Genomic DNA, 27,569 nt, shown 5'->3' on the forward strand with positions numbered 1-27,569 from the left:
GGCTATAGATGATTCAAAAATCAAAAAAACTAATTCTTTTGAGGCCCTGCCTTTCTCATGAAACTCACACTGCTGACAGCTTTCACCTATTTAAGTATCAAAAAATCATTCCTATAGTTGATAGTTCTGTAATTCAGCCTGGAATGTGCAGTGGTGATTTGCAAAGTGCTTAAGTCTGCAGGCCCCATAAAAGACCTAGCTCTCCAATCAAGGTACATTTTCATCTGCCTCAGAAGTCCTAACATAGTGCTCCTGGAAATCACCATTCAGTCCTACCATGGACCTACCATGGACCTCTTAACCATTCCTGTTTAGTTTGTTCTCTCTGCTTCACAATAAACATCTGTCTATTCCTCAGCACCACAGTTTAAGAATGACTCAGAGGAGGGCCTCCCCGGTGGCGCAGCGGTTGAGCGCTGGGTTGCGAAGCTGCCCGCGGCCTCTGCAGCGCCGGTTCGATCCCCGGCTGCTCCCGGCCACCGGAGGAGGGTCCCACATGGCGCGCAGACCTCTCCTGCCGCCTGCTGCTCCCCTCAGCAGTGTACTTCGGTCCTTCTGCCTGTTCTGCTCCCTGCTCTGGCTCTGGTGAATTCTCTCACCCTCCTGCACTTCTGACTGTACCCAGTGCATGTATAAACAAAAACAAACAAAACAAATAAATAAATAAATAAATAAAAACATGCCTCTATTAAAAAAAAAAAAAAAGAATGACTCAGAGGAAAGATTGCTACCTTCTTTCCATACACATTTGGATTGGGGAAAAGAAAAATCAATTTTTGTCAGAAAGGAAAGGAAGAAGGGAGGGGTGGTTGTTTATTGAGCACCTGTTTATGACTGGTTTCATGCCAACACTTTATATGTGTCATCTCACTTAATACTGGTAATAGCCCTCCCAATCAGCAATAGTATTCCAGTTTTACAAATGAGTAAACTGGCTTGAAATAACACAAATAGTATGTGGTTTGAGTCAGGATATGAAATGAGAGTCTGATTTCAGATCCCATCCTCAAAATATTAAGTGAGATCGTTGAACACATCCAAATAATCATTGTGAAATCATATGCAAAATTTAATCAGAAAAAAATGCATTAATAATTTTACTAGTTGTAAATCAGAATAGTTTGAAATTTAACTTTCTGTCATATATTAATATGTGAACAAGCTCAGTCTCAGTCTCTAATTTCCAGTCACTTTTTTTCCTCTAGAATGCCTTGTTTAAAAGTTATGATGATACAGAAACAGCATCAAAATCCTTTATTAAGCACCTAATGTGTGTCTGTGTCAGTTGCTGTAGTAATATTAAATTGGAAAAAATTTACAAGCTCAGGATTTCTGTAAACGTGACTTCTTGTCCCAAGTCCCAAATTTAGGAGTATTCCTAAGGATATAATGAATATGGTGGCTTTTTTTTTTTTTTTTGAGCTAGCAGATGGTAGCCAGCTGTTCTGTCTTCACTGAAGGCCAAACATGAAGGGGAAAATTAAAATAAAGGGTCTTATGGTAAATATGAGAGAGAACTTAAACTAAATCTGGATTTTTATATACACTAAAGGGAAATGGGCAATTGGAGGTAATTATCAAATTATACATGCCAAAATAGCTCCGTTCCCTCTATTAGCTACAGAAGAGAAAATTACTTAGTGGCTTGAATTGTTCAAATAATTGTCTGATATTTGGGGTATCTGAGTAGACAATCTGGGTGGTCACTGATGTAGACTGAGAGTCCCTCAAAAAATATTTTAAAATAGAAAAATGGCTGATGCTCTTTGGCATATGTTTGGACACCTTTATACTTAGATGCAAGTTGTATTAATTATATCAGTAGATATACTCTTTGCCCAGAATTTCAACCCATTATAATTAAACTGTAATAGTTAAAAAAAAATTTTCCCATTACTTGGCATTATACCCCTTTCATCTTTTCTCCCTCCATCTTCCTCTTAACCCCAGAAATCTGACTTTGTTTGTTTATGTCCATTAGTTTTCATAAGTATTTTACTTTGTCAAATCGTCCAGTATGTACATGTGTAATGTTTGTCTTTGTCATTCTATGTGGCTTACCACACTTACCCCTTGAATTCCTTCTGTTTTTCTGTAAATGGCAATATGTTGTCTCTCCTTTGAACTGAGTAGTATTCCAAATCTTTTTGATTCCATCCTTTATTTATATGCACTTAGGTTGCTTCCATGTCCTCACTGTTGTAAAATAATGCTGCAATAAACATTGTAGAGCATATAATTTTTTGAGTTAATGATTTCACGTTCTTTGATAAATGCCCCAAAATGGGAATGCTGGGTCACAATATTTCCTTTTTTAGTTTTTTGAAATTCAGATTTATTTCCAAAATAGATGTTTACATTGCCACTGACAATATAATAGGATTCCTTTTTCTTTGCATACTTACCAGCACTCATTGTTGGGGGTCTCATGTGTATGAAATGCTATTATCATTGTGGTTTGAACTGCATCTCCCTTATTAAAAGCAATGATGAACATTTTTCCATGTACTTACTGTACTTCTGGATATCCTTGGTAAATTGTTCAGATCTCTGCCAATTTATTAATAATGTTGTTTGTATTTTTTATTGTTAAATTGTGTAATTTTCTATATATCTTAGATTTTAACCCCAATCAGTTGTGTAAGACATAAATATTTTCTTCCATTAAGTAGGATGTCTTTTTTATCTACTTATATTTTCTTTCAATGTATAAAGGTGTTTTTATTTAAGTACATCCCAGTTTATTTTTGCTTTTATTTGCCTTGTGATAGGGGCTAAGTCTCCAAAAACATCTTTGTTGTTGATGTTATGAAATATATCACTAGTGTTTTCTTCTATGTATTTTATTATTGCAGGTCTTATATCTAAATCTTTAATTCATTTTAAATTTATTTTTCTTCATGGAGTTAGCGAGTGATCCAATTTCATTTTTTTTTACATGTAGCCATTCAGTTTTCCCAAAACCATTTGTTAAAGAGACTCTCCCACATTTTATGGTGGTGTCTCCTTTTTCATGAATTAAGTATTGATAGACATATGGATTTATTTCTGGACTTACAGTTCTATTCTATTAATCCATGTGTCTATATTTTTGCCAATGCCAAATTGTTTTATTATGCTTGCTTTATAGTATAGTTTGAAGTCAGATAAGATGATGCCTCCATTTCTCTCCCTTTTTTCACAGGATTGCTCTTGATAATTGAGACTTTACATTTTTCCATATAATTTTTTTAATATTTTATTTATGCATACAGGAACTGGGGTACAGGCCAGAGGTGTGGGGGAGGTGAGAGGATTCACCAGAGACAGTGGAGAACAGAACAGGTGGATTGACTGAAATGCACTGCTGACAGGAGCAGTGGACGAGACAGGAGAGGTCTGCTGCACCATGTGGGTAACTCCCTGGCTGGGGATCAAATTCGTGCTGCAGAGGCTGCAAATAGCTTCATAGTGCTGCTTAGCAAACCCTTGTGTCACCAGGCAGGCCCCTATTTCCATATATATCTTAGTATTTTTTTGTTCACTTCCTCTAATGAATATTGCTGGTATTTTGTTGGGGGTTACATTAAATTCATAGTTCACTTTTGGTGGAACAATCATTTTCATTATATTGATTCTCTCCATCCATGAATAAGGAATATCTTTCCATATTATATAATAATCTCTTTTAATAATGTCTTATAGTTTATATTGCAGAAGTCCTTTACTTTTTTGGTTAGGTTAGTTCCTAGGTATTTGATTCTTTTTGAAGTGATGGTGAATGGAATTATTTGCTTAATTTCTTTTCTTCTCTTCATTGTTTGTATATAAAATTGCAACCAATATTTGAATACTAATTTTGTAACCTGCCACTTTAATGAACTCATTTATTGTTTCTAACAGCTTTTTTGTGGAGTCTTATATCAGACTGTGTGGGAATAATGATTATTTCACTTCTTTTTTCCCAGCTTGGATTTCTTTTATTTCCTATTGTTGCCTGATTAGTTAAAACTTCTAATGTTTAATTAAATGGAAGTGATGACTGACAGTGGGCATCCTTGTTTTGTTTCTGATTTTTAAGGACAATCTTTCAATTTTTTACCATTAAGTATTATACTGTCGGTGAGTTTGTGATCTGTGAACTTTATTATTTTAGGTGAGTTCCCTCTTTTCCCATCTTATTAAGAATTTTCATCACAAGTAGTTGCTGAATCTCAGTACAGGCTGGCAGGAGAGAAATTCTAGCAGGTGTGGATGTTACAGTCTTTTGTCCAAAGGCAGCCTGGAGGTAGAATTCCTTCCTCTTCGGGGAACCATAGTCATATCTCTTAAGTGTCTTAACTAATTGGATGAGACCCACCCACATTATGAAAGGTAATTTGCTTTACTCAAATATTGACAATATTAATTCTTATCACTCATGGTATCTCTCTCCATCCATTTAGTTCTTTAGTTTTGCTAACCCATTTTTTATAATTGTCAGTGTATAGGCTTTACACATTTATTGTCAAATTTATCCTCATGGATTTCACATTAATAATAATGTTATTCATAACATTGATTTTTGGGGTTTTATTTCCAATCATTTGTTTCCAGTATGTAGAAATACAAGTCTTTGTCTCTTGATCACTGTTAACTTGTTGACATAGCAAAAAGTTGTTCAGAAAATTCCTTTAATATCTTTATTTTTCTTGAGCTGACATTGGTTTACAGCACTGTATATGATTTAGGGGAATAGATTCACACCTCCTCAAATGTATGTCACCACATTACACATAGTATCAAAGCAGTCATTTGGCACCCAACCTCCTTTGTTCACTTCTTCTAGCCTCAATTCTGCCGTCACATTTCTAGGATCTGTTTTGGTTTAGTTTTGTCAGTTCCTTTGTTTTGTTTCTCTGTATTCCACACGTGAGTGAAATCACCCAGTGTACATCTTTCTCCTTCTGACTTATTTCACTTAGCACAATCCCCGCCAATTCCATTATATTGTTGCAAATGGCAACAGTTCGTTTTTTATAGCTGTCTAGTATTCCATATTTTATAGCTGTCTAGTATTCTAGTAACTATACCACATTTTCTTTAGCTATCTATCATTGGACACTTAGGTTGTTTCCATATCTGGGCTATTGTAAATAGTGCTGAAATGAACATAGAAGTGCATATCTCTCTTCAAATTAGTGATTTGGTCTTCTTCAGGTAGATGCCTAGGAGTGGAATTGCTGGATCATATATGGTCTATTGTTAACTTTTGAGGAACTTCCATACTATTTTCCATAGAGATTGGATCAGTCTACATCCTCACTAACAGTGTGCCAGAATTCCTTTTACTCTACAGCCTTGTCAACAGTTCTCTCTCTCTCTCTCTCTCTCTCTCTCTTTCTCTCTTTCTTTTTTTAATGTGGGCCATTCTCACTGCAGTCTGGTGGTACTGTGGTTTTGATTTGCATTTCTCTGATGACAAGTGATGATCAGCATTTTTTGTGCATGTGCCTGCTAGCGTGTTTGTCTTTGGAGAGATTTCTATTTATCTCTTCTGCTCATTTTTTAATTGGGTACTTTGTTTTCCTTTAGTTGAGTTGTGTGAGTTCTTTGTAGATTTTGGATATTAGTCCATTGTCAGATATATGATGTACAAAAAATTTCTCCCATTCAGTAGGTGTCTTTTTGTTAATGATAGTTTCTTTTGCTGTATAGAAGCTTTTTGGTTTAATGTGGTCCCATTTGTTTATTTTTACTTTTGCTTTCCTTATTATTTTTTCAATATCTGTAGACTCTATAGGACACACCAATTTCATGCAATATCAGGACACACACCTGATATTGGAAATTGTCTTCTTTCTTTTCATTTCTTTCCTACTCTGTATGGCTAGAGATTTACTAGTTTTATTAACCCTCCCAAAGAACCAATTTTTACTTTCATTAATAATTTGTTTGTTTTTCTATTTCATTGATTTTTCACTCTGATCTTTATGATTTACTTTCTTGTGCTTATAGTGGATTTAACTTGCTCTTTTTTTTCTTTTCCTGATTGATGGTATTTGAGTTCTTGTATTTGAAACCATTCTTTCCTATTAGAGGTGAAATTTGATGATATAAGTTTCTCCTTAATTGTGAATTTAGAAGTTCCCCACAAATTGTGATAGGTTGCATTTTCATTGGATTGAAAGTATTTTCTAATTTCTCTCTTGATTTCTTCCTTGCCCCATTGATTATTTATGTCTTTTCCTAAATATTTGGGGATTTTCCACATATCTGTTGTTGATTTCTAATTTAATTCCATTATAATCATAGAACATACTTCCTGTGACTGAATATTTTTATATTAAGTCATGTTTTATGGTCCAGAATACAGTCTATAGTGGTGAATGATTCATATGCAATTGAAAATAACATGTATTCTGTTATTGGTGACTGAAATATTCTATAAATATTCATTGGGTAAAGTTGAGTTCAAACCTTGATAATTTTTTTGCCTACTTTTTCTACCAGTTACTAGGAGAGTGTATTGAAATCTCTAACTATAACTGTGGATTTGTCTGTTTCTTCTTGCAGTACTATCAGTTTTAGCTTCATGTATTTTCAAACACTCTTATAAAGTATTAAAATGCTTAATATATTTAGGTTCTATTGACAAATTTATATTTTTATTACTGTGAAATAAACTTCTTTATACCCAGTAATATGTTTTGCTCTGAAATGTAATTTATCTGATATTAATATAGTTACACTAGTTTTAATTTGCCTAGATTTAGTATGGTGTATCTTTTCATTTTATTTTATTTTTTTTAAATAATAAATTTTATTGTTATATTCCCCATACAATTGCAGCCCCCCCATTCTGACCCCAATCCCTCCCCTCCCGCCCCCGCCCCCCTAAAAGTGTCTCTGGTTCATAGTTTTTTGTTGATTTTGATTTTCACTTTCTTATAGTTATTCATTTTCCTGGTCCCTTATTTAAGTTTTCTAGATTCCTGCTATGAGTGAGACCATCCGGTATCATTTTAACTTATTTTTATTTTGATATTTGTGCAGTATTTGGTAAGCAACATGTAGCTGAACTTTGCTTTTTTATCCGATCTAAAAATTTCTGCCTCTAAATTGGGGTGTTTTGATCATTTATATTTAATATTATTATTCAGATGGCTAGGTTTAATAAATTATCTTGCTTTTTGTTTCATATTTCTCTCAGCTATTCTTTGTTCCCTTTTTCTTCTTCCCTTCAATTTCTTTTGAATATATTGAGTATTTTGTATGATTTCATTTCATCTTCTTTGTTGACCTATTAGTGTAACTCTGTTTTATTTTACAGATTGCTTATGATGTATAGTATATATCTTTAACTGATGATAGCCTACCTGAAAAAAAATTATATAACTTCACATATAGTATAAGAATTTCACAATGGTTTACTTTGATTTCTCTCTCCCTGCCTTTATGCTGTTGTTATGTTTATGTTGTTTATGTTATGTTGGCATATACTTTACTTATCTGTATGTAATAAACTCCACAGTACCTTGTTATTCTTTTTGTCTAAGTAGTCAAGTATATTTTAAAGAGATTTAAATAATAAAAAAATCTCATATATTTGCCAACACACTTATCCTCTGGTACTGTTCATTCCTTTATATAGAAGTATATTTCCGTCTCAGTTATTTTCCTTTTCCATGAAGGATTTCATTTTAATTCCTTATGTGCAGGTTCATCTGGCAATGAATTCTATCAGCTTTTGTATGTCTGATAAAGTCTTTATTTCACCTTTTTTTGAAAAATATTTTCACTGGATTATAGAATTCTTGTTCTTTCAGAACTTTAAAGATTTTGCTTTACTGTCTTCTCGCTTGATTTGTTTCTAAAAAGAACTCTACTGTCACATTTTCCTTTGTGCCTCTGTAGGTAATTTGTCTTTTTTATCTGTTTGCTTTTAAGATTTTCTCTTTATGACTGGTTTTGAGTAATTTGATTATGTTGCCCTTTGGTGTCATTTTCTTCAAGGTTGGTAGGGTAAGTGTGTGGCAGTGAGGCGGTAGGAGGGTGGACTTCATTGAGATTATTGGACCTGTTAATCATTTTCACCAAATTTGCAAGATTTTTAGCCATTATTTCTTTACATTTTTTTTTCTCCTCCCCTCTTCCCTACCAGAAACTCCAATTACATGTACTGAGCTCATTTAATTTTCATGTCATGTCTTTAAGCTCACTGTTTTTTTCTTGCAATGAATCAGTTGCTGCTAATTCTGTTTTATATATTTTTCATCTTAGTTTTCATTTCTAAAAGTTTTATTTGGGTCTATTTTATATCTTCTCTGTCTCTATTTAACTTCTTAAACATATGGAATACAGTTAAAATAACTGTCTTAATGTCCTTCGCTGTTAATTCTCACATCTGTGTCACTTCTGGATCCATTTCAGTTAGCTGGTTTTTCTCCTCATTATGGGTCATATTTCCCTGCAAGCCTGGTAATCTTTGACTTAATGCCAAACATTGTCAGTTTTATATTTTGAGTTCTGGGTATTTTTGTATTCCTATAAATATTTTTGTGCTTTGTTCTGGGAGTCACTTAAATTACTTGGAAACAGTTTTATCCTTTTGGATCTTGTTCTTAAGATCTGTTAGGTAGAAGCAGACTGCGTTTAGGACTAATATTTCCTCACTGCTGAAACAAGACCTTTCTGAGAAGCCTGTCCATTGTCCTATGAGTTTTAAGGTTAATCAGTGTGGGTGGTAAAAACAGGCACTTTCCCAGCGCTCGCTGAGCATCAGGCACTGTTCGCGCTAATCTCAGATGGTTCCTTTGCCAGCCTTGGATAGTTTCTTCCCATGCATGTCCCAATTTGCTGAGTACCTGAGGGAACCTTTCACATAGTTCTCTGGTTATCACTCTCTGTAGCTTTCTCCTAGTGCTGCTAGCACTTTGTCTTACATTCTTTAGATGTCTTGGTTGCGCTGTCTTCACATGTGGAGTAGGTTCTGGAGTCTGATTGGTCAAGTCTAGCCCTCAGCTCACATTGTGTCTGGAAGTGTTCAAGTCCAGCACTTTATAAGAAACAAAATAACCTCACTGACAGCTGATCAGAACACATACAGATTCCAAAATTTCTAAACTTTCAGAACTTTAAAGAACTTTTCCTTTTTTTTGCAATTCCGTTTCCTTTCAATAGACACAGATTCTCAAATAGAATCCAGGGCCACCTTCCTTCTTCACTTCTCCACAGTTCCTGAAGTTTTCTCTACCTCTCTGCCCTGTCTTTTCCTAGGAGAAGCCTGGACATACCTGGGAACCTCATAGACTCTTCCTGGCATCATCCTCGGAGGACAACGTTTTTGGTCATTACAGTTTCGTATATACACCTCACACTCTTATGAGCATAACCATGAACAAGACCTCTTGCTGATATGAACCCATTCTCATAGGACAAGTTCGGCTTTTTAACAATCTCTGTTCCTTTGCTTTGTCTTACCCAAGCCTTCCTCAACTTGCACGGAAGGTGCAAGAAAGAAGAAACAAAAACACCCTTTTTCCTCAACAGTACTATTCTTAAAACTAAATAGATTTTGAAGGTCAGCCTAAAAAATTCAGCATTGATTTGGTGGGGGTCATACCTGTTTAAAAATAATAGCTTTTGTTGAGTATTTTCTGTAGAGAAGATGATAAATTATAATATGAAAAAAAGTGTTTAAACAGATAATGAATCTATAAGAAAGCATTTCTTTCCCAATTTTCAATTCTTTTTTGTAGAAAAATTTTCTTTCTATGTAGGCAAATTTATCAATCTTTTTTAGTGAGAAGTAGTTTTTTTTTTTACTTTTATATTTTCCCCCCTTGCATCAAAAATTAAGTTTCATTAGCTATATTTATATGAGTTCTTTAAAAAAATCAAGATATAAAATTCAGGAGACATGAATAATAATAATAACAATATTAGCCTTTGTCATTTTGTTGTTGTCATCTTTTTTTTTTTTTTTTTTTGTGGGACCCTTGCTGGAGCGGCCAGGGAATGAACCGGCGCTGCAGAGGCTGCAGGCAGCCGCTCAACCGCTGCGCCACCAGGGGAGGGCCTGTTGTTTTCATCTTGGACAAATTATTTCATCTCACTAAAAGCAGTTTTCTTCATCAGTAAAAAGAAGACATTGATCTAGAGAGATTCTTTAAATTGTGTCCACCGATTACCTGGTACTCTTTTCTTCGAGAGATAGAACTTAATTTCTCTTTCATTGAATGTGAGGTGAACTTAGTGATTTGTTTCTAAAGAATAGAAAAATGTGGAAGGAGTGATATGTCATTTCCAAGCCTCAGTCATAAAAGGCATTTCAGGTTCCTTCTTGGTCTGTTGCTCGAATCCTTTGTCTGAGGGAAATCATCTTCTATGTCTGAAGAACTCAAATGATGCTCTGAACTCAAATGAAGTTCTGCAGCAAGAACTTGGGCCTCCTGCCAGTAACCAGTGAGAAACTAAAGGTTTCTATTATCAGTCTTGTGATTACACTTCTTGAAAATAGATCCTTCAACCAGTCAAATCTTGTGGCCTTCATCTTGACTATAGTCTTACGACTGACCCTGAGCTAATATTGCCCAAATAACTTGCTCCTGAATTCGGACTCCCAGAATCTGTGAGATTTTAAATACTGTTTTTTAAGCCATTGAATATCAGAATAACTTGTTATTAATACTTTACAAACTGGGCCTCCCTGGTGGTGTAAGGGACTAAGCATCAGCTCTATGAAGCTAGCTGCAGCTACTGCAGCATCAGTTCGATCCCCAGCCAGGGACCCACATGACTCAGCAGACCTCTCCTATCTTGCCCACTGCTCCCCTCAACAGTGTATTTCAGTAGATCTGCCTATTCTGCTCCCCACTCTGTCTCTGGTGAATCCTCTCACCCCCAGCACCTCTGGCCTAAACCCCAGCCCTTGTATGCATAAAAAATAAAATCTTTTTAAAAAATACAAACTTCTTCACCTATTATAATTTAAAACTTTCCTTGAAAAGTCTGCATTCAGTACAACAAAACATTATAGGAAGAAAGCCAAATAACAATTTTGAATAGAAATATTTTTCAACTGGGTATTTTTATAATAGTTTTAAAATTATAAATATATTTACCATTTTAGTAGATGATGTTTTAGTAGATGATGTTTAATAAGATTTGACATTGGGAAATTTATCATCTTTCACAGAGTTCTGAACTAAGAAAGGGCTCTAAGGTCCTTGGAGGGTTATCAGAAGTATGTGGATCCCTTGACATTATTTGCAGTGTGTTGTGTAAAAAACATTTTCCTCAGAAAGAATGTATATAACTTTTACCATGTTTTCACAGTCCCTCTCTCCTCCAAAAAAGAGTTAAGAACTATTCATCTGACTCACATTCCCACCTGTGGGAATTTAGGTGCAGAGACATAAGTGAATTATTCACAGCTAAAGATAGTGCTCAGACTCCAATATGAGAGAGAAATTCTACCTACAATAGGCAGCTCAGGGAAGAACTGATATTTGCAATGCTCTCAAGTTCTCAGGCCCTTAAGACAAACCTTTATACTTATTATTTTGCTAATACATATTTCTTGTTTACTAAATGGACTTCCCCCCACTCCCAAAAATCTCCTTGCTGGCCTACCTTTTGTCTTGTCTTCTTTCAATTTCATTCTTATAGCATATAAGAACTCAACCAAAGTGCTTTTCTACTATGTATGCTAGAATCTAAAATTAATCTGGAGAAAACACATTACACTACTTTGAGCAAATTCCTAGAGACATATCACTTACATGTTTTGCAATAATTTTTGAAATTTTCACCTCTTTGCACATTATTAGCCATTTCTTTCTGAATTAAGCCATATATGAATATTATTATCATAATAAGAAACTGGTTAAAGCACTAAAAATCAAAGTTAAGTTCTAGTATTTATGGTAATTCAGGATAAATTATGCCTATTTAGAAATTTGAAGTTGCTAAGAACCATCCCCAGATGCCTGGAAAACAAATATAAGTCCTTGATTGGAGAGCTCCAACATATGTTACAGTCCTTTTATATTTTTGATGTATCTTCTATCAGTATAAGGCTACTCATTCCGTTCTCTTTAAATATTTTGTCGCCAATAGTATTGAACAGTCATCATAAGTAATCCTGGGCTGATTAAAGTCAAGGGAACTGATGTTCTAAATGACTAGGCCTAAAGGAAAAAAAACATAAGAAGTCCTTATTTTACCCCAGACACACTGAGCTGTCTGTATATCAGCTTTACCAAGACATTCATCCCCTATAGATGTGCCATCTGTTCACACCATCCCCATGTACTCCAGATCAAATCTTTTTGACAAACCAAGTCAGAGAAGCAAGGACTGAAACTATGGTGCAAGAGAGACAGGGACGGAAAAATCTGCACCGATGCCGTGAAATGCCCATACATGCCTAAGCCTGAGTCCTTGCTTTCCCTTTTCCTCCTCAGCTCCAGAAGACATCTGCTATGAGCAGATTCTGGGGCTTGGTCAAACAACCTATTTCTTGCCACCATTCAGGGATTCTAAGTGAGCATTGTCCCTCCTCCTCAAAGATAGAAACAAAGATTCAAAACCTTGGAAACAATTCCAAGATCTATGAATGTTGAATGTTTCTAGCAAATTCAGCCTTAAATCCTAATTTGTAAACAGTCTTGTATTGTAGCACAAAGAAACAGTGGAATGATTCAAGTGCTAATTGGATATGTTTATTTTTCCACAAATAGAAAGATATGTCAGGAGGAAGGGACATATTTTACATTTTGGTGAATTTTTTTTCTTAAAGTAAAATCATTCAATATTTAAAATACATTTCAAGGTAATTCTAAAATACCAAATCAGCTTTGTCTGAGGAATGGCAGGAACATGCGTTGACAAGAAAATAGGTTTATTTGTAAGCTTCCAAGGGGTTGAATTTTATTATAGATGGCAGCAAAGAGAAAATATCTGTGAAAGAGTTTTAAAGGAAAATAAATGTAGAGTTTAATAAAAGGAAAACTTATTTAGCAAGCTTATGTATTTTTTAATGGGAAGAATAAAGAAAAAAGGAGAAATAAAACCCTTTTGGTGGTATTCTTTGAGTCTGCCCAGAACCTCCTTCCTCTGAAAGTATGGAAGTTCATTAAAATGAGTAATTTAAAGAGACAAATGTGATTTTGGTGATTGTATCAAGAAAACATACCTACTCTTTGAGTATGTGACTCCGCATCAGAATCAGCGGCGTTAGGCTGATTCTATTTACAGATTGCTTCAGATGGACTTTTCAAAGTATAGTGTCAAAATTCATGCAATGAGATCACAGATTATTTTTATCATAGTAATATCAACCAATGACTTTCACTAAGGGAGCTTTCTAATATGAGCTTTCTAAAAGGGTTAGTCTGATTTTCACACAAAAGATACAATTATGCACTGAATGTAAATTACAAAGTAATATTAAAAGGAAAATGTATATAACAGAAAATATAAAAGTAGATAAGAACCAATAAGCTTATATTGTGTACCTTCTACTACCCAGCTCACTATAATTGGTGCTCAAGAAATATTTACTCTTAAAAAATAAAGCATGTCAAAGGGCCTAAACAATTCTACTATACTGAATCAAACTATGACTAAAAATGCTTTATTTGACTCTTTTATTTTGCTTTATTTGACTCTTTTATTTTGTAGGTATTATTACTTGGCATTCAGAGCACATCAAACACCTCTTGCTAGCAAAGAGAGCTGCGCTGCTATCTTGGAAAAATCCAGATTAGATCACTGGGTGCTGGGAAAAACAAAGGTAGTTCTTTCTTTATTGTTCTCATTGTTAACCTGTGATGCTCTTCTGTGTACCCTTGTCTGTCATCAGTGATATGAGTGACACTTTAAATTATATAGCTTAGCAGACAAAACCCCAGCCTAACTGTGATCTTTGCTGGTCTTAGGTCAGGAGCCCCAGGACCTCCTGGACCAGAGGTGAAGGGTTTGTTTCCTGCTCTGCATAAAGTTTGAGAGTCATTTAGCATTCCTAGAATGAGATCTTCAAAATGCCCTCACTTTAAATCACTCTAAAATGCCCCATTTTTCAATGTTGTGTATTCCAGCCCCACATGCAAATGCAAAAATCTTATCAATGACAATGTGTCTCTTACAGTTTGCCCATTTTTTCAACAGATGTTATTTTCTCTGTAGCCAGCTTAATGGTCTTATCGTGTGTAGTTTTTTAATTTGTGGGGACTTTACACCCTTGCAGGATCTCAGGTTTTTATGGTCCATTCTGAATTACCCTTAAAATGTAGCCTTAGACTGAATGTTGAGGCCCCACTGCTGCTCCTCAGCAGAAATTGGATCCCCTTGGACCTCCCTGGTGATGCAGGGGTTAAAGACAGAGCTATCAAGCTATTGCCAGCCACTGCAGCACCTGGTCAGGGAGCAACCCACATGGCAGCAGACCTCTCCCGTCTCACACCCTGTTCTCCTCAGCAGTGTATTTCAGTGGATCTGCCTCTTCTGCTCCCTGTTCTCTCTGGTGTATCCTCTTACTCCCTGCACCTCTGACTTATATCTCAGTTCTTGTATGCATAAATAAATAAATCTTTAAAAAAAAAAAAGAAATTAGATCCCCATGGGTCATCTGAATCCCTGTCCTCTGACCTTCCACTGTTGGTTGTGAGTCAGTTCTGTGGGTTAGTGCCTCCTCCACCAGAGGCTGCGGGGAAGGAGAGCAGAGATCACCTGGCAGAAATGAGGTAGGCCATTTGGTATCTCCTAACATTGTTGACGTGAGTAATCAGATTGGCTCAACCTTAGAGGGAGGATTGTATTTGCTACTAAGAAATCAGTAATGTTAGCATAATTCAAGTCATCATAAACTTTATTTGGATAATTTTTAAAATATTTATATTAAGAATATACTGGAATAGGCCTCCCTGGTGGCACAAGGGGTTAAATGTCAGCACTATGAAGCTAACTGCAGCCACTGCAGTATGAGTTTGATCCCCGGCCAGGGAGCTACACACGTGGTGCAGCAGACCTCTCCTGTCTCGCCTGCTGCTCACCTTAGCAGTGTATTTCAGTAGATCTGCCTGTTCTGCTCCCCATTCTGTGTTTGGTGAATCCCCTCACTCCCGCACCTCTGGCCTGTACCCCAGTTCTTGTATGTGTAAATAAATAAATCTTTTTTAAAAACTTACTGGAATAGAATGAAAGTTCAGCTTGGGAGCTCATAACTAAAACTAATGTCTCATTTCAGGTTTTTCTCAAATATTACCACATTGAACAGTTAAACTTGTTACTCCGAGACGTCATAAGCAGAGTAGTTGTGCTGCAGGCATATGCCAAGGGCTGGCTTGCAGCCAGGAGATATAAAAGAGTCAGAGAGAAGAGAGAGAAGGGGGCTGTTGCCATCCAATCAGGTAAATGGTTCTAAGTCCCGGCATTTCATTAGTTACTGGGCGTGGGGGGCACTTACCTGTTACTTTCCTTAGTGTTTTCTTCTCTTCTTCCCTCCCTTTCTTATCTTCCCTGCATCAGCAAATGTTTACTGAGTTCCTACTGCTGACCATACCCTGTGCTAGGTGCTAGGGATATAGCCAAGAGCAGGACCACCAAGGTCCCTGACCTCCAGACAAACAAACAAGCCATCACAGCACCCTGGATGAGTGACAAGACAGAGGCAGTATGAAGTGGATGGATGCAAAACCCAGGTCACACTAACATGTACCCCAGCTCCCAGATGACTGACAGACATCACATCATATACTTAATATACTTAGCCACTACAAGGTTTTCAGCATCAGTATAATTAATACCATTTCCAGAGGACTTTTTGCCCAGACAGAGCTTATAAACCAACCTAACAAATCACTAGGCTTTGCCATATACCATCCTAGTCGGTGTCTCTTCATATTGAGAGAGTGTCTCTTTCTCTTCTTTTTTCATTTCTCTTGCCTTTTGCATTTCTGTCATGCGTTTTCCTTCTCTTAGCACAATTCTTGGCATATAGTTCCCCTTACAAAATGCAAGTGTTGTATTACTAGTTATTTCCCCTTTTATTTTTGCTTTCAACTGCCATGTTTATACCTTCCTCCAATTAAAAATATGGGCCAGATCAAGTTATTCCAGTTTCTTCACAGCCCCCACTTCCTGAAGACAGAGCTTCTTCCATGGGCTGGAATGACAGGGAACCACTTTACCTGGGACAGGGGATCCAAGTGATTTAAAACTGGAAGCCAGAGTGTTTTGTAAATGCACTGGCTAAAAACAAAAATAACTCCTCGGAAACATCTTGGAGGACAAACAGAGAGTACAGAGAGGCCTCTCTTCCCCATCACTGCTCACGTATCTCTGCTTAATTGGTTCAGTGAGAAAGCAGGAGGGAGGAGGAGAGGGGTAATAGATTGGAGGGGAAACAGCTTATATCAATTCTCTGGCACGTTCTTAAATTAATGTCATTCCTAGCACATGGTTTTATATTTTTAGCCTGGAGAGGATATGATGCTCGGAGGAAATTTAAGAAAATAAGCAACAGAAGGAATGAGTCTGCTGTTCATATACAAACAGGTAATTAAAACATCATTTTCACAATATTCACTTGAAAATATTCTGTGATTAAGTTTATATGAATTTAGAAAAGCTATAAGTTTAATAATTTAGGAACACCGTAACTTGAGTCCAAGAGTTACAGCAGGGGCTTCTAGTGCTTGTACTAACACACCTCATGAGCGATGATGAAGCTAAAAGTCGCATGTGCTGCTTGTCATACTTGGCTTAGGATGCGTTGAGTAGGTATTCCTATATTCCCAATTTTATAGTAGGAAAAAAAGAGACCCAGAGAAGGGAAGTAACTTGTCTGTGAACACACAGCTGGTCAGTAGCAGAGGCAGCTTTCAAATATGGGCAGTTTGGACAGTCAGCTTTGCACACTGCCAACTGAACACACCCTTTCCTTTTTGGACTTACATGTGCCTGTCTATAAAATGGGCACTATTGACTAAAAACGTCTGGAGGGTGCCTTCCAACCTGGGAATTCTCTGATTACATGCCAGACTTGTCTTTAGCATCATGGAGATAGGAAAACTCAGGTACTTTCCCAGCCAACTGGGTTTTCCACACTCAGGATGTGACTAACGTGGTTCCCAGGGCCCCCACGGGATGAGTCCACATTGGCTTAAATTGGCGTTGGCTGCTGAAGACTGGGAACCCTGGCTCCTGGCTCAACCATCCCCTCCTCTGAGTCCAGGTCACTCTGCTGTTCTGCAAAGGATGGTATCCACGTGGCTGCCAGACCAAACTCTCTCTGCTATTTGAAGCTGCAAATGCCTAATTGAGGCGCTGGGAGAAACAGGCTCCACAGTATGCCAGGAGCTCCGAGAGCATAAGAAACTGAAGACAGAATGAAAGAGAAGTGGCGAGTGCAGTGGACTCAGCAGCAGGGAGAGAGGTATAGGATTTCAGACACTGCCACTCTTGAAGTAGACTTTTCAATAAAACAGATGTAGCCTTTTCGAGGAGGGCCCTGTCTAGAACCTGACTCCACGGCCTCAGAACTCTCTCTGGCCACCGCAGAAGCCAGACATCTTCATTCAGAACCAAAATATTTGCGAGGAAGGGGCTTCATTTAAATGCAAGTATGTAACTTTAAACACTATCTCTTAGGAATTCTAAGCTCTACAACTTCAAAGATTAAGGAAAAGGGATGTAATTCTAGTGGCTGCTTAAGAAAGACAACCCAAAGTTATTTGTTCCCTACTTACCCTTCTGCGCACGCGTGCGCGCGCGCGCGTGCACACACACACACACACACACACACACACACACTTTCTTTCTTTCTCTTTCTCTCTCTCTTTCTCTTCCCCATTAAGAGAGAATATTGGGCTAGCATTTTGTCCCAGAGCCCAACAGATGTTTTAAAAGTTAAACTTTGAGCCTGATGTTGGTTTGGAGAGGTGTTGGGTTCAGAGAGCGGGGTCCTCGGGTTAATTCTGGGAAAAATTTCACTAAAGCTGTCCTTCAAGCAGCACATGGTGAATTTCCCCATGAGGCAGAGATATTTATTTATATCCAAAAGGGCAAGTTTATTATTAAAATGGAGAGAAAAATTACAGGACTCTTGAGAGGCAGCAGATTCCTCTTTCTCCATCAAGCTGATAATCTTGGTCCACTGAGTTGAGGGTGTAGGGTCATAAATCATATTTTCTCTCAGAAAATCATCTTTAGAGGGCTCCCAGTTTATACTGTTATCTCTAAGTAAATATGGCATAAAAATAAACAGGTTGGCTTCTTTGTCATATCAGAACAGTCATGATTACATCTTTACAGGGCAGCACCCATGTGCCAGGTACTGTGGAAGCACAATTTTGCATTGTGAAACTACAAAGAACACATTTCTTTGAGAGCTTGCTTTTTGTTTTGTTGTTTTAGTTTTGCAAGTACTGCCTTCCTTAACCCGGCAGCCGTTGTTCCTACTTATCAAGCGGCATTGGAAATTTCCATTAATTGAGGCTGCAGGGGCCTGGGCAGGCATGAAGACACTGAGGGTGGCACTAATGCCACTTCTCCCTCTTGGAAGTACAGTGTGGCAGCCAGTGCAAAAGCAGGAGAGTGTCTCTATCAGTCAAGTTGCTAGTTATGTGTTGGGGTAAGGATGTTTGCATTTTTAGGGGCAGTTTATTTTACCTAAGGATGTTTTTCTTTAGATTCGAAAGCATGGTTGTGCTTATCTAAAAAGCAAAGCAGTTTATTCCAACATCTCTGTTTTGGTGTGTGCTCTTCCCAAGGCATAATCCCCACTTTAGAAACATCCCTTTGTCGGCCTCCCCGGTGGCGTAGTGGTTGAGCGCTGGGTTGTGAAGCTCCCCCTCAGTCTCTGCAGCACTGGTTCGATCCCCAGCTGCTCCCCGGCCACCGGAGGAGGGTCCCACATGGCGCGCAGACCTCTCCTGCCGCCCGCTGCTCCCCTCAGCAGTGTACTTCGGTCCTTCTGCCTCCTCTGCTCCCCGCTCTGGCTCTGGTGAATTCTCTCACCCTCCCACGCTTCTGACTGTACCCAGTGCTTGTATAAATAAATAAATAAATCTTTAAAAAAAAATTAAAAAAAAGAAAAGGAACATCCCTTTGTGCCAACATAACATTTCCGTGTAGAACAAGTCGCAGACATAGTGGTTCCCTTGCTTTTGAAGCCTGCAGGAAGTGAGGTGGGCATGCTATCATGGCACAATCATTCTGTTTATTTTCTCTGGTTATTCTCTAATTTTTTCCCCCAACAAATCATATTATTTGAAATTTAGATTCTGTGGAATGCATTTGTATTTCATCTGGCCCTTAGTCTTTTTTTTTTTTTTTAATGGTGTTGTTAAGATGTGTTATATATTTTTTAAAAAACCAGCCCTTGAAATTTAGGAAGCATTTGGCCTACATGTTGCTACAGAGCAGTGCATATTGAAATTTGTTTTCCTTTCATCTCCTTCCCAATAAAAGCAGCCGCTTGGCTTATCCCTTTAGCTTCCTCAGAACTTCCTTTCAGAATTCCCGATCTATTACGGCACATTCACATACCAGAAACAAGATGCCTTTTCATGCTGTCAACCTTTTTCATCTGAAATGTAAATTAATTCTTGCTGGTATGCCTTGACAGAGATCAAAGACCTGGTATTAACCTTCCTGAGCTTTCTCCAGAATCTATCCCCAGGACCAGACTGCTGCTGGTAGAGGCCAGTGTCTTTATTATGGGGCTCTCCTCCAGCCAGCCCTTGGTCTAGGTGCCACCATTTAAAGGTTCAAAGTACTTTTGTAAATAACTTCATCACTACTTTCAACTGGGTGAGAAATCTGCCTAGGAGAGAGGGAGGGGGAGAGGGATAGAGAAGGAAAGGAACAGGGAGAAGGAGGGAGAGAGAAAGGACCCTGCTCATGTTAATTATGGGCACTTCACTCACATGCCCAGAGCTTGTTTAAGTGGTTCTGACAGCAAGTGATCTCGGTGTGGTAGAGGGAAGGACAGGGCTCCAGATTGGAAATCTCTCCCGTTGCTCAGTGGGTCATTTCTTGCCTGTTAGTCTTTGAGGTAGGCCACATTTGCATTTTCAAAATAAACAGATGCCTTTCAAATACATGAGCTGGTGGTCTAGAGATCTCTGTGGGCCCTAACTGTTCACCAGCCAGTGATCAAATGCTGGAAGAGAAAACAAACAGGAAAAAAAAAACCCTAGGTAGATGTGCGTACATTTCTTATGTGTATAACATTGTGCCAACTATAAAAGGCCTTTATGAGATGGGGATCTCAGGGAGAAAGAAAGATCCAGGGATTCCAAGCAATGTGTAGTTAGTTCATCAGTTTTCTTGGGAAGGGACAAGTGTTGATGTTACCTTGGTGAGAAATGGAATGTTTTATTGTGTTTTATTGTGTTTTTATTATTGGTTAATGATGATAAAAGTCTCATGCCATAGGAAAACACAACCTTTAAAATACCAAAGAATTAAAAACGTGTGCATTTTTAATCAGAAAACTAGGAATGCATATATTAGTGTTCAGATAGATGGGGTAGTCTAAGTAAAAACTAGCCATTACTAGTTCGTTATTTTTAAAATGAACTTTCAAGTTTCAGAAACTTGATTTATCCAACTAAAAATGCATATTTTCCTCAGTAAATACAATCAAAACAAGTAACCTACAGGGAATTTTTAAGGATTTACAATGCCTCGTTCTTTAAGTTCTTGAAAGCACTAACTTTAAAATTGTCCCTCTAATTTAAGACCTCTTTTTTATTTTATTTTGTATATTTTTGCATCATTTTTCATTTTTGCACAATGTATGCCTTTTCATCTTGGTTGTAGTCCCCATACAATTCCCACCCCCCTTATTTTGACTGTATTCCCTCCTAACTCCCCACTTCCACCCCCCCGTAGTGTGTCTCTGGCTTATAGTTGCTTGTTGATTTTGATTTTTACTTTATTATAATTAGTCTTTCTCCTGGTCCCTTATTTAGGTTTCTAAATTCCTGCTATGAGTGAGACCATCTGATATTTTTCTTTTTCTTTCTGGCTTATTTCGCTGAGTATGATCCCTTCCAGCTCCATCCATGTTGCTGCAAATGGCATGAGCTTATCTTTTTTGATAGTATTAGTATTCCATTGCATATATGCACCACATCTTCTTGATCCAGTCATCTATTTTTGGGCATATGGGTTGTTTCCTTAGTTTAGCTATTGTAAATAGTGCTGCTATAAACATGGGGGTGCAGGTGCCCTTTTGAATTAATGATTCTGTGTCCTTTGGGTAAATACCTAGAAGTGGAATTGCTGGGTCATATAGAAGCTCCATCTTTAGCAGGTTGAGGAATCTCCATACAGCTTTCCATAGTGGTTGGACCAATTTGCACTCCCACCAACAGTGCCGGAGAGTGCCTTTTTCTCCACATCCTTGCCAACATTTGTTGCTAGTTTTTTTAATGTGCGCCATCTCACTGGTGTAAGATGGTATCTCGTTGTAGTCTTGATTTGCATTTCTCTGATTCCAAGTGATGCTGAACATTTTTTCATATGCCTATTGGCCATTTGCATTTCCTCTTCGGAGAAGTTCCTTTTTAGCTCTCCTGCCCATTTTTTTGACTGGATTATTTATTTTGTTTTTGTTGAGACTCTTCAGCTCTTTGTAGACTTTTGTTATCAGTCCTTTATCGTTAGTGTTGTGTGTGAAAATTTTCTCCCAGTTGGTGCGGTTCAAGACCTGTTTTTTAACCCAGAACAAAGTGGTGGGTCTCCCAGTTTCTGACAGGAAATGCTTCCAGTTGGTGACAGTGGAGCCAGAATTTCAAAAAGTGCCTTCCAGGAGAAGAGAACCCTTTTGGCCCACCTTAGCTAGTGGGCAATAGTCAGCTGCCTGGCCTTCCCCGGTGTTTTAAGCTATATCCATACCAGAATAAAGTACCATTCAGGGAAAGACTTAGTTGCTGCACCTGGGTTTAAGAGTTGTGAGTTGTGAACTAGCTCCATTGGCTTCTAAACCTTTCTTTAGTGAACAAGGTGTTAAACCTTCAGACTTATGCAAGGGTCCTACTCAGTGTGCGAACGTGCTACCTGGGTTTCTTTAACGCTCTGTAATAGAGTGATGACTAATTTCTGATAGCTATAGAGTTGACATTTTCAAGGGGGGAAGAACAATGTTTGGGGGCGCAAGCTGTGATTTTCTTTGAGAAAATTGTGCCTTGCTGTGAGTGGAATCAGGACATGTGGAGCCCCTGAAGCATGACTTAGAGGAAGGCCCAACTGTAAGTGCATAGTTTCTGTCGAGATGGTGCTGCCAAATGTCACTTAGGGACAAACAATAGAATCCTTACCTTGAAATAACTTGGAATGCAAAGGAATGTTCTCTACTGTGGAATCAAATTATCACCCACATTAGAATTATGCACCCAGAGGCTATTCACCTACTACATAGAGAGGAAGCTGCAAAGCCAACACGGGCTTGAGAGTACTTGCGCTTGATGTCATAATGGCATGGCATGGACGTGTGCTGCAGCAGACAGCACCCCCAGAACTCAAGATTAAAATTTCAGGGAATGCCATGGACGGAACTGCTGTAGTTTAGAATCATTTTCTCCATTACAGATTTCATTTAGCCTTCCAGAATCTAGCCACAAAGAGGGGATGCCCAAAATGGGGCAACATTCTTATGATCAGCCACATACTAATATTGCCTTTGCTCCATGTTTTACATTATTTCATTTTTTAATATAAAATCATAAAATGTGGTATCACACTTTATAACCTTTATTAGTTATTTACTCTGCAGTCTTAATACAATGTTATTGTATTACTGTTATGGCAAGAATGATTAGATTTTTTTTTCCTCAGAAGACTTATATGTATAGAAAGACAGATGTTGTTTTCTCCCTTGACACATGAAACAGAAGCATAGAGAATTTAAAAAAGTTGCCTCCCTTCACGTGTTATGTGAGTTTGAGAATTGGTACCAGAGCTCTCTTCTGAATCTTCACCCACTGCTCTTTCTAGGAGACTGTGCTCTGTGGTTTCCATTCTGTATATGGCACATGGACATGGGGTACCAGTTAAAACTTTGGAAATAGTTTTATATACCATCCTGTGTATAGGCCTTGGAGTCAAAACAATTGACTTGAAATCCTGGCTGTGCTACCATTATCATGTAGTCATAATGTCACCAGGAAAATTACTTAACTTCCGAACCTTAACGTATTTAGTGTGATATGGGACTCATTAAGGCCAATTCTCAGAACTATTGTGAAGATGACAGCAGATAAGGCATGCAAAGCTTACAATAGATATATAATAAATGTCATTTCCCTCTCTATTCCTTCTTCCTAAATATGATTGTCTGGGCGGGGGAGGGGGGCGGGAAACAGTCTTTGAAATACTTCTCTATGGTGAGCATGTAAAGCTATATCTTCAAAATGGTGGAATTTTTTTCTTTCACTTTTAGAGAAAAAAATTGGTACTTGTCAAATCTCAAATACAGTTATATAAACCTTTATTAGAGAATACTTCCAATCTTATATTTTATTTGACAGTGAAAAACAGTAATAATGTGAAATATTTCAGGCGTCTTTGTTTTTGTAAAGAATTGTGTTCCATCATGCCAAGAAGTTGATTCATTTGTGTGGATAAATTTTTCAGTGCCCTCAAAACTGTTGAGAAATGGGTGGTGTGCTACTGACATCATTCTTCCCATTCACTAGTTTGAGGCCCTTTTCTGCAAGTTTGTTCTGTAAAATAGCAAGTGACTTCATTACCCACTTCCACGAAGTCAGAAATTCTAAAATCTAGGAGTTAAATCTCACCCAGAGTTGCTGCCTGCTGGTGTGGAAAGCACGTCGCCTCTCAGATGTCTGAAGAGTTGGAAGATCATGGTGAGCCTATCACATCTAACCCACAGTGACGGGTGATTGGCAGCATAACAGCTGAGCGACAGCCATTTGGCCAGAAGTTCAAACCTCAACACGAAGAGCCATAGCAGGATCGCGGCTTGATTTGCTGTGGCCATGAAGTCTGAATCACCAAGCACAGAGGCAGAGGCAGAGGTGACAGCTGGTAACCATTCTCGTCAATAAAGTTGTGACGGTTGAGATGTACAAACAACCAGAGCTTGCTAATTTCATAGACTTTGAGCCAAGTGCTTAGTGTCAAAACTAGCTATGGTCAATAATGCAAATGGTTTTGAAGGGTCCCTCATCAACAGCAAGGCTCTCCCACCAGCCTCTTTCTTTCTAAAGGGTTACAAGTGATTGGATCCTCCTTCCCAGAAATAATTCAGATTATGGAGGAGGCTTTATCTTTTTACTTTTCAAAATTCTGGTAACCATTTAAAAGTCAGATTTATGAGATACAGTTTACAAACAGTAAAATTCAAACAGTTGTATAAGTTGTATAAGTTGTAAAACAGAGATATACAGTCAGATAACTGACTCCATAGTCAAGAGAAAGGACATTTCCAGAAAGTTTCCTATGTCCCTTTTGTCATTTACTCCTTCCATACACTCAGCTCCTGGCCACTGCTAGTGGGGTTTTCTGTCCCTGTAATGTTGCCATCTCAAAAAAGTTTTATAAATGGAGTCACATGGTATGTAGCCTTTTGAGTCTGGCTTCTTTCACTTAGCATCATGCATATGAGATTCACCCATGTTCTGTTTAACAGTGATTTGTATTTTTTTTTTTTTCATAAATCTGTGGGTTTATTTCTGGATTTTCTATTTGATTCCATTGGTCTGTGTGTCTGTTCTTGTTCCAATACCATGCAGTTGTTTTTTTTTTTTAAGTTTCTATCTGATTTGTATTTTTTCATTGCTTAGCAGAATTCTAGTTTATGTATCCACAATTTTATCCATGACCAGCTAAAGGCATTTGTTTATAGTTCTTGGTGATTATGATTAAAGTTGCTGTATTCAGAAGTTCATGGTTTCAGAAAAATTGATAAAAAGGCGAATAACCTGTGTTATAGGAAGCCTGAGCTGTATGAAACACAATGCTAGAGTTGAAAAGTGTTTCCTTTTTGATTAGCCAACAGAAATCCTTGTTTCTCTACATTGTATATACTTTTTCATAATAATTTACAGTTATTGAAATAATTTACAGTTTATAATAATTTATAAAAAGTTCACTTACCTTATTCTGTAATTGCCATAATAATCCTGAGAAGAAGGCTCAGAATCTTACCCTATTTTTATGGGCGGCAGCCAAGAAACCTCCCTCTAATCTAGACTGTCTAACTCCTCATCCGCTATCCTTCCCCCCAAAAAAGCATTTTTAGAATATCCTGCCTGTGCAGATCATTCTGCTAGATACAAAAACAACTAATGTTTTTCCTCCTTTAAGAAGGCACAGTCTGATATCATATGTTGTCAGGAAAATGTTAATTAAAACAGTGAGATACACTGCATTCCTATTAGACTGGCTAAAATCTGTAACACTGACAGCACCAGGCTGGTGAATGCATTCCTGGTTGAAATGCAAAATGGTTCAACCACCTTGGAAGATAGTTTGGTGGTTTCTTATGAAGCCAAACATACTCTTACCGTATGATCCAGTAATTGCACTACTTGTTATTTACCCAAAGGAAGTTGAAAACTTATTTCCATACAGAAACCTACATATAGATGTGTAAGGCAGCTTTATTCATAATTACCAAAACTTAGAATCAATCAAGGTGTTGTTCAGTGGGTGAATGAATCAATAAACTATGGTACATCCAGACTATAAAGTATTATTCAGCACTGAGATGGAATAAGCTTTCAAGCCACTAAAAGATGTGAAGGAATCCTACATGTTTTTTCAAAGTGAAAAAAGCCAATTTGAAAGGGCTAGATACTCTATGTTGACATCCTGATAAAGGCAAAGTTTTTACTGGAGACAGTAAAAACATCAGAAACATGAAGAGGGTAAATGGAACACAGGAGATGTTATGGCAGTGAAAATAATCTGTGTGATGACATAATGATAGTTACATGTCATTACACATTGATCCAAACCCGTAGGCTATGCAATAAGAGTTTTTGTAAACTACGAGCTTCATAGGTTCATCAATTGTAACAAATGTACGCCTCTGGTGGGAATGACAATACAGAGGAGACTGTTCCTATGTGAGAGTAGGGACCACATGGAAAATCTCTGTACCTTCCCCTCAGTTTTGCTTTGAAACTAAAACTGTTCAAAACACAATTGTCCTACAGGGAAAATGAGGGGCAGTCTCAAATAGAACCAGGACTGACACCTGCTGCAATCTTCAGAGGAGCAGTAAGCCAGAGCCAAGTAACACAACCACAAGAAATCAATCTATGAAACTGCCTCAAATCCTTTCTTGGAAGCAGGGCATAAATTGTAAGAAATAAATCCAACCTGAGTTTGATGGGAGTCAAAGGAGAACAGGCCAACAGTCCCTGGATACCTGAAGGGAAGGGGAATCCCCAGACAGTGATGTTCCAGGGCAGGCAGGAAACTGATTTCTAGGGTAAGGGAAAACCTCCTCCCTTAGCTTCCAAGTTAGAGAAAGCAATTACATGGCAAAACTCTTTGAACTCTGTCAAAGTTTGACTACGATAATGACTGGAATTAAGTACTGAAGAATCAAAGTAGGAAAATGGTCTCGTAGGCCTAAAATTACCAGATTTGTTTTGTGTATGGAGGAGGAGGCTGGGTTTTCTGATGCGGTTGTAGGCGGAAAACGTGTCAGTGACATTCTTTAAGAAAAGACTTCAACTTTCTCAGTGCAACTTTTGGTGGTATTTGCCTGTTGGACCTCCCGCAAGTTGGCATCTCTGTGTTCTGATAAGATGGCTGTTGACCAGCTGTCACTCCAGCCAGAAACCACACTGGCTCTTTGTGCAGCTGGCCAGAAGCAGTTAGGAGGGAAGGCTGGGCTTTGTGCCTCCTCTGTGTGTGCCTTCTCTGCTAGGTAGAGGAGGCACTCTTTGCCAAGTCCATCTGAAGGTGGGTAGCAAAGTTTACCCAGCCCAGGTCATCAGCCAGGAAATCTACTCAGATTGTGTCCCTGCTGAAAACAATGTTTGGGTCTGTCCTTTGCCTCGGGCGGAGGTTGAGGGCGAGGGTAGGGTATTCCATGCCAGACCAGGTCAGAGCCTTCTACTGCAACTGATCTTTGAGGCCCTTTGAGACTCAGGCATGTGAAAGAAATAAAGTCTGAATTTTTACTTTCATTTATAAAGAAAAAAAAAAACAGATTAGGGGAAATGATTGTTAAATGTTTAAATAAATGGAGTTACATCTTTTAGTATTTAGGAATTCACACTTTAGGGCAAAACTACCTGGTTTGAACCCTGACTCTGCTATTTCCTAGCTATATAATTGTTCAGCAAGTCATTTAACCTCCCTGTGCCTCAATTTCCTTACCTATAACTTGGGAATAATAGCAGTCTTTACCTTTTAGAGTTATTGTGGGATTAAATTAGTTCATTTTTGTAAAGATCTCAGGAAAATGCATGAAACATAACCTATACATTTGTATTTGTTAAATAAGAATAATGGCTATTTCCTTGGTTCTTGTTCCTAATTTTTCTCCCCCAGTATCTAATCTTTTTCTTCTATTTTAACCTTAAGCCCCTATCAGCTCCTCCTCCTCATGT

The 27,569-nt window shown here is 37.9% G+C and overlaps 1 protein-coding gene across 1 annotated transcript in view; it reads left to right on the forward strand.

The window, feature by feature from the left end:
* Window positions 1-27,569, forward strand: part of MYO3B (myosin IIIB) — a gene marked incomplete at its 3' end in the record, with an annotated part of 364,997 nt that overhangs the window by 229,597 nt on the left and 107,831 nt on the right. Inside the window, exons 25-27 of the mRNA XM_084258155.1 lie at window positions 13,648-13,759; window positions 15,212-15,374; window positions 16,441-16,521. Of these exons, the coding sequence (XP_084114281.1) occupies window positions 13,648-13,759; window positions 15,212-15,374; window positions 16,441-16,521 (356 nt within the window). The remainder of the gene's footprint in view (window positions 1-13,647; window positions 13,760-15,211; window positions 15,375-16,440; window positions 16,522-27,569) is intronic.

The sequence above is a fragment of the Talpa europaea genome (assembly GCF_964194135.1).
Source record: "Talpa europaea genome assembly, chromosome: 1".
In the NCBI taxonomy this organism is placed as follows: domain Eukaryota; kingdom Metazoa; phylum Chordata; class Mammalia; order Eulipotyphla; family Talpidae; genus Talpa; species Talpa europaea.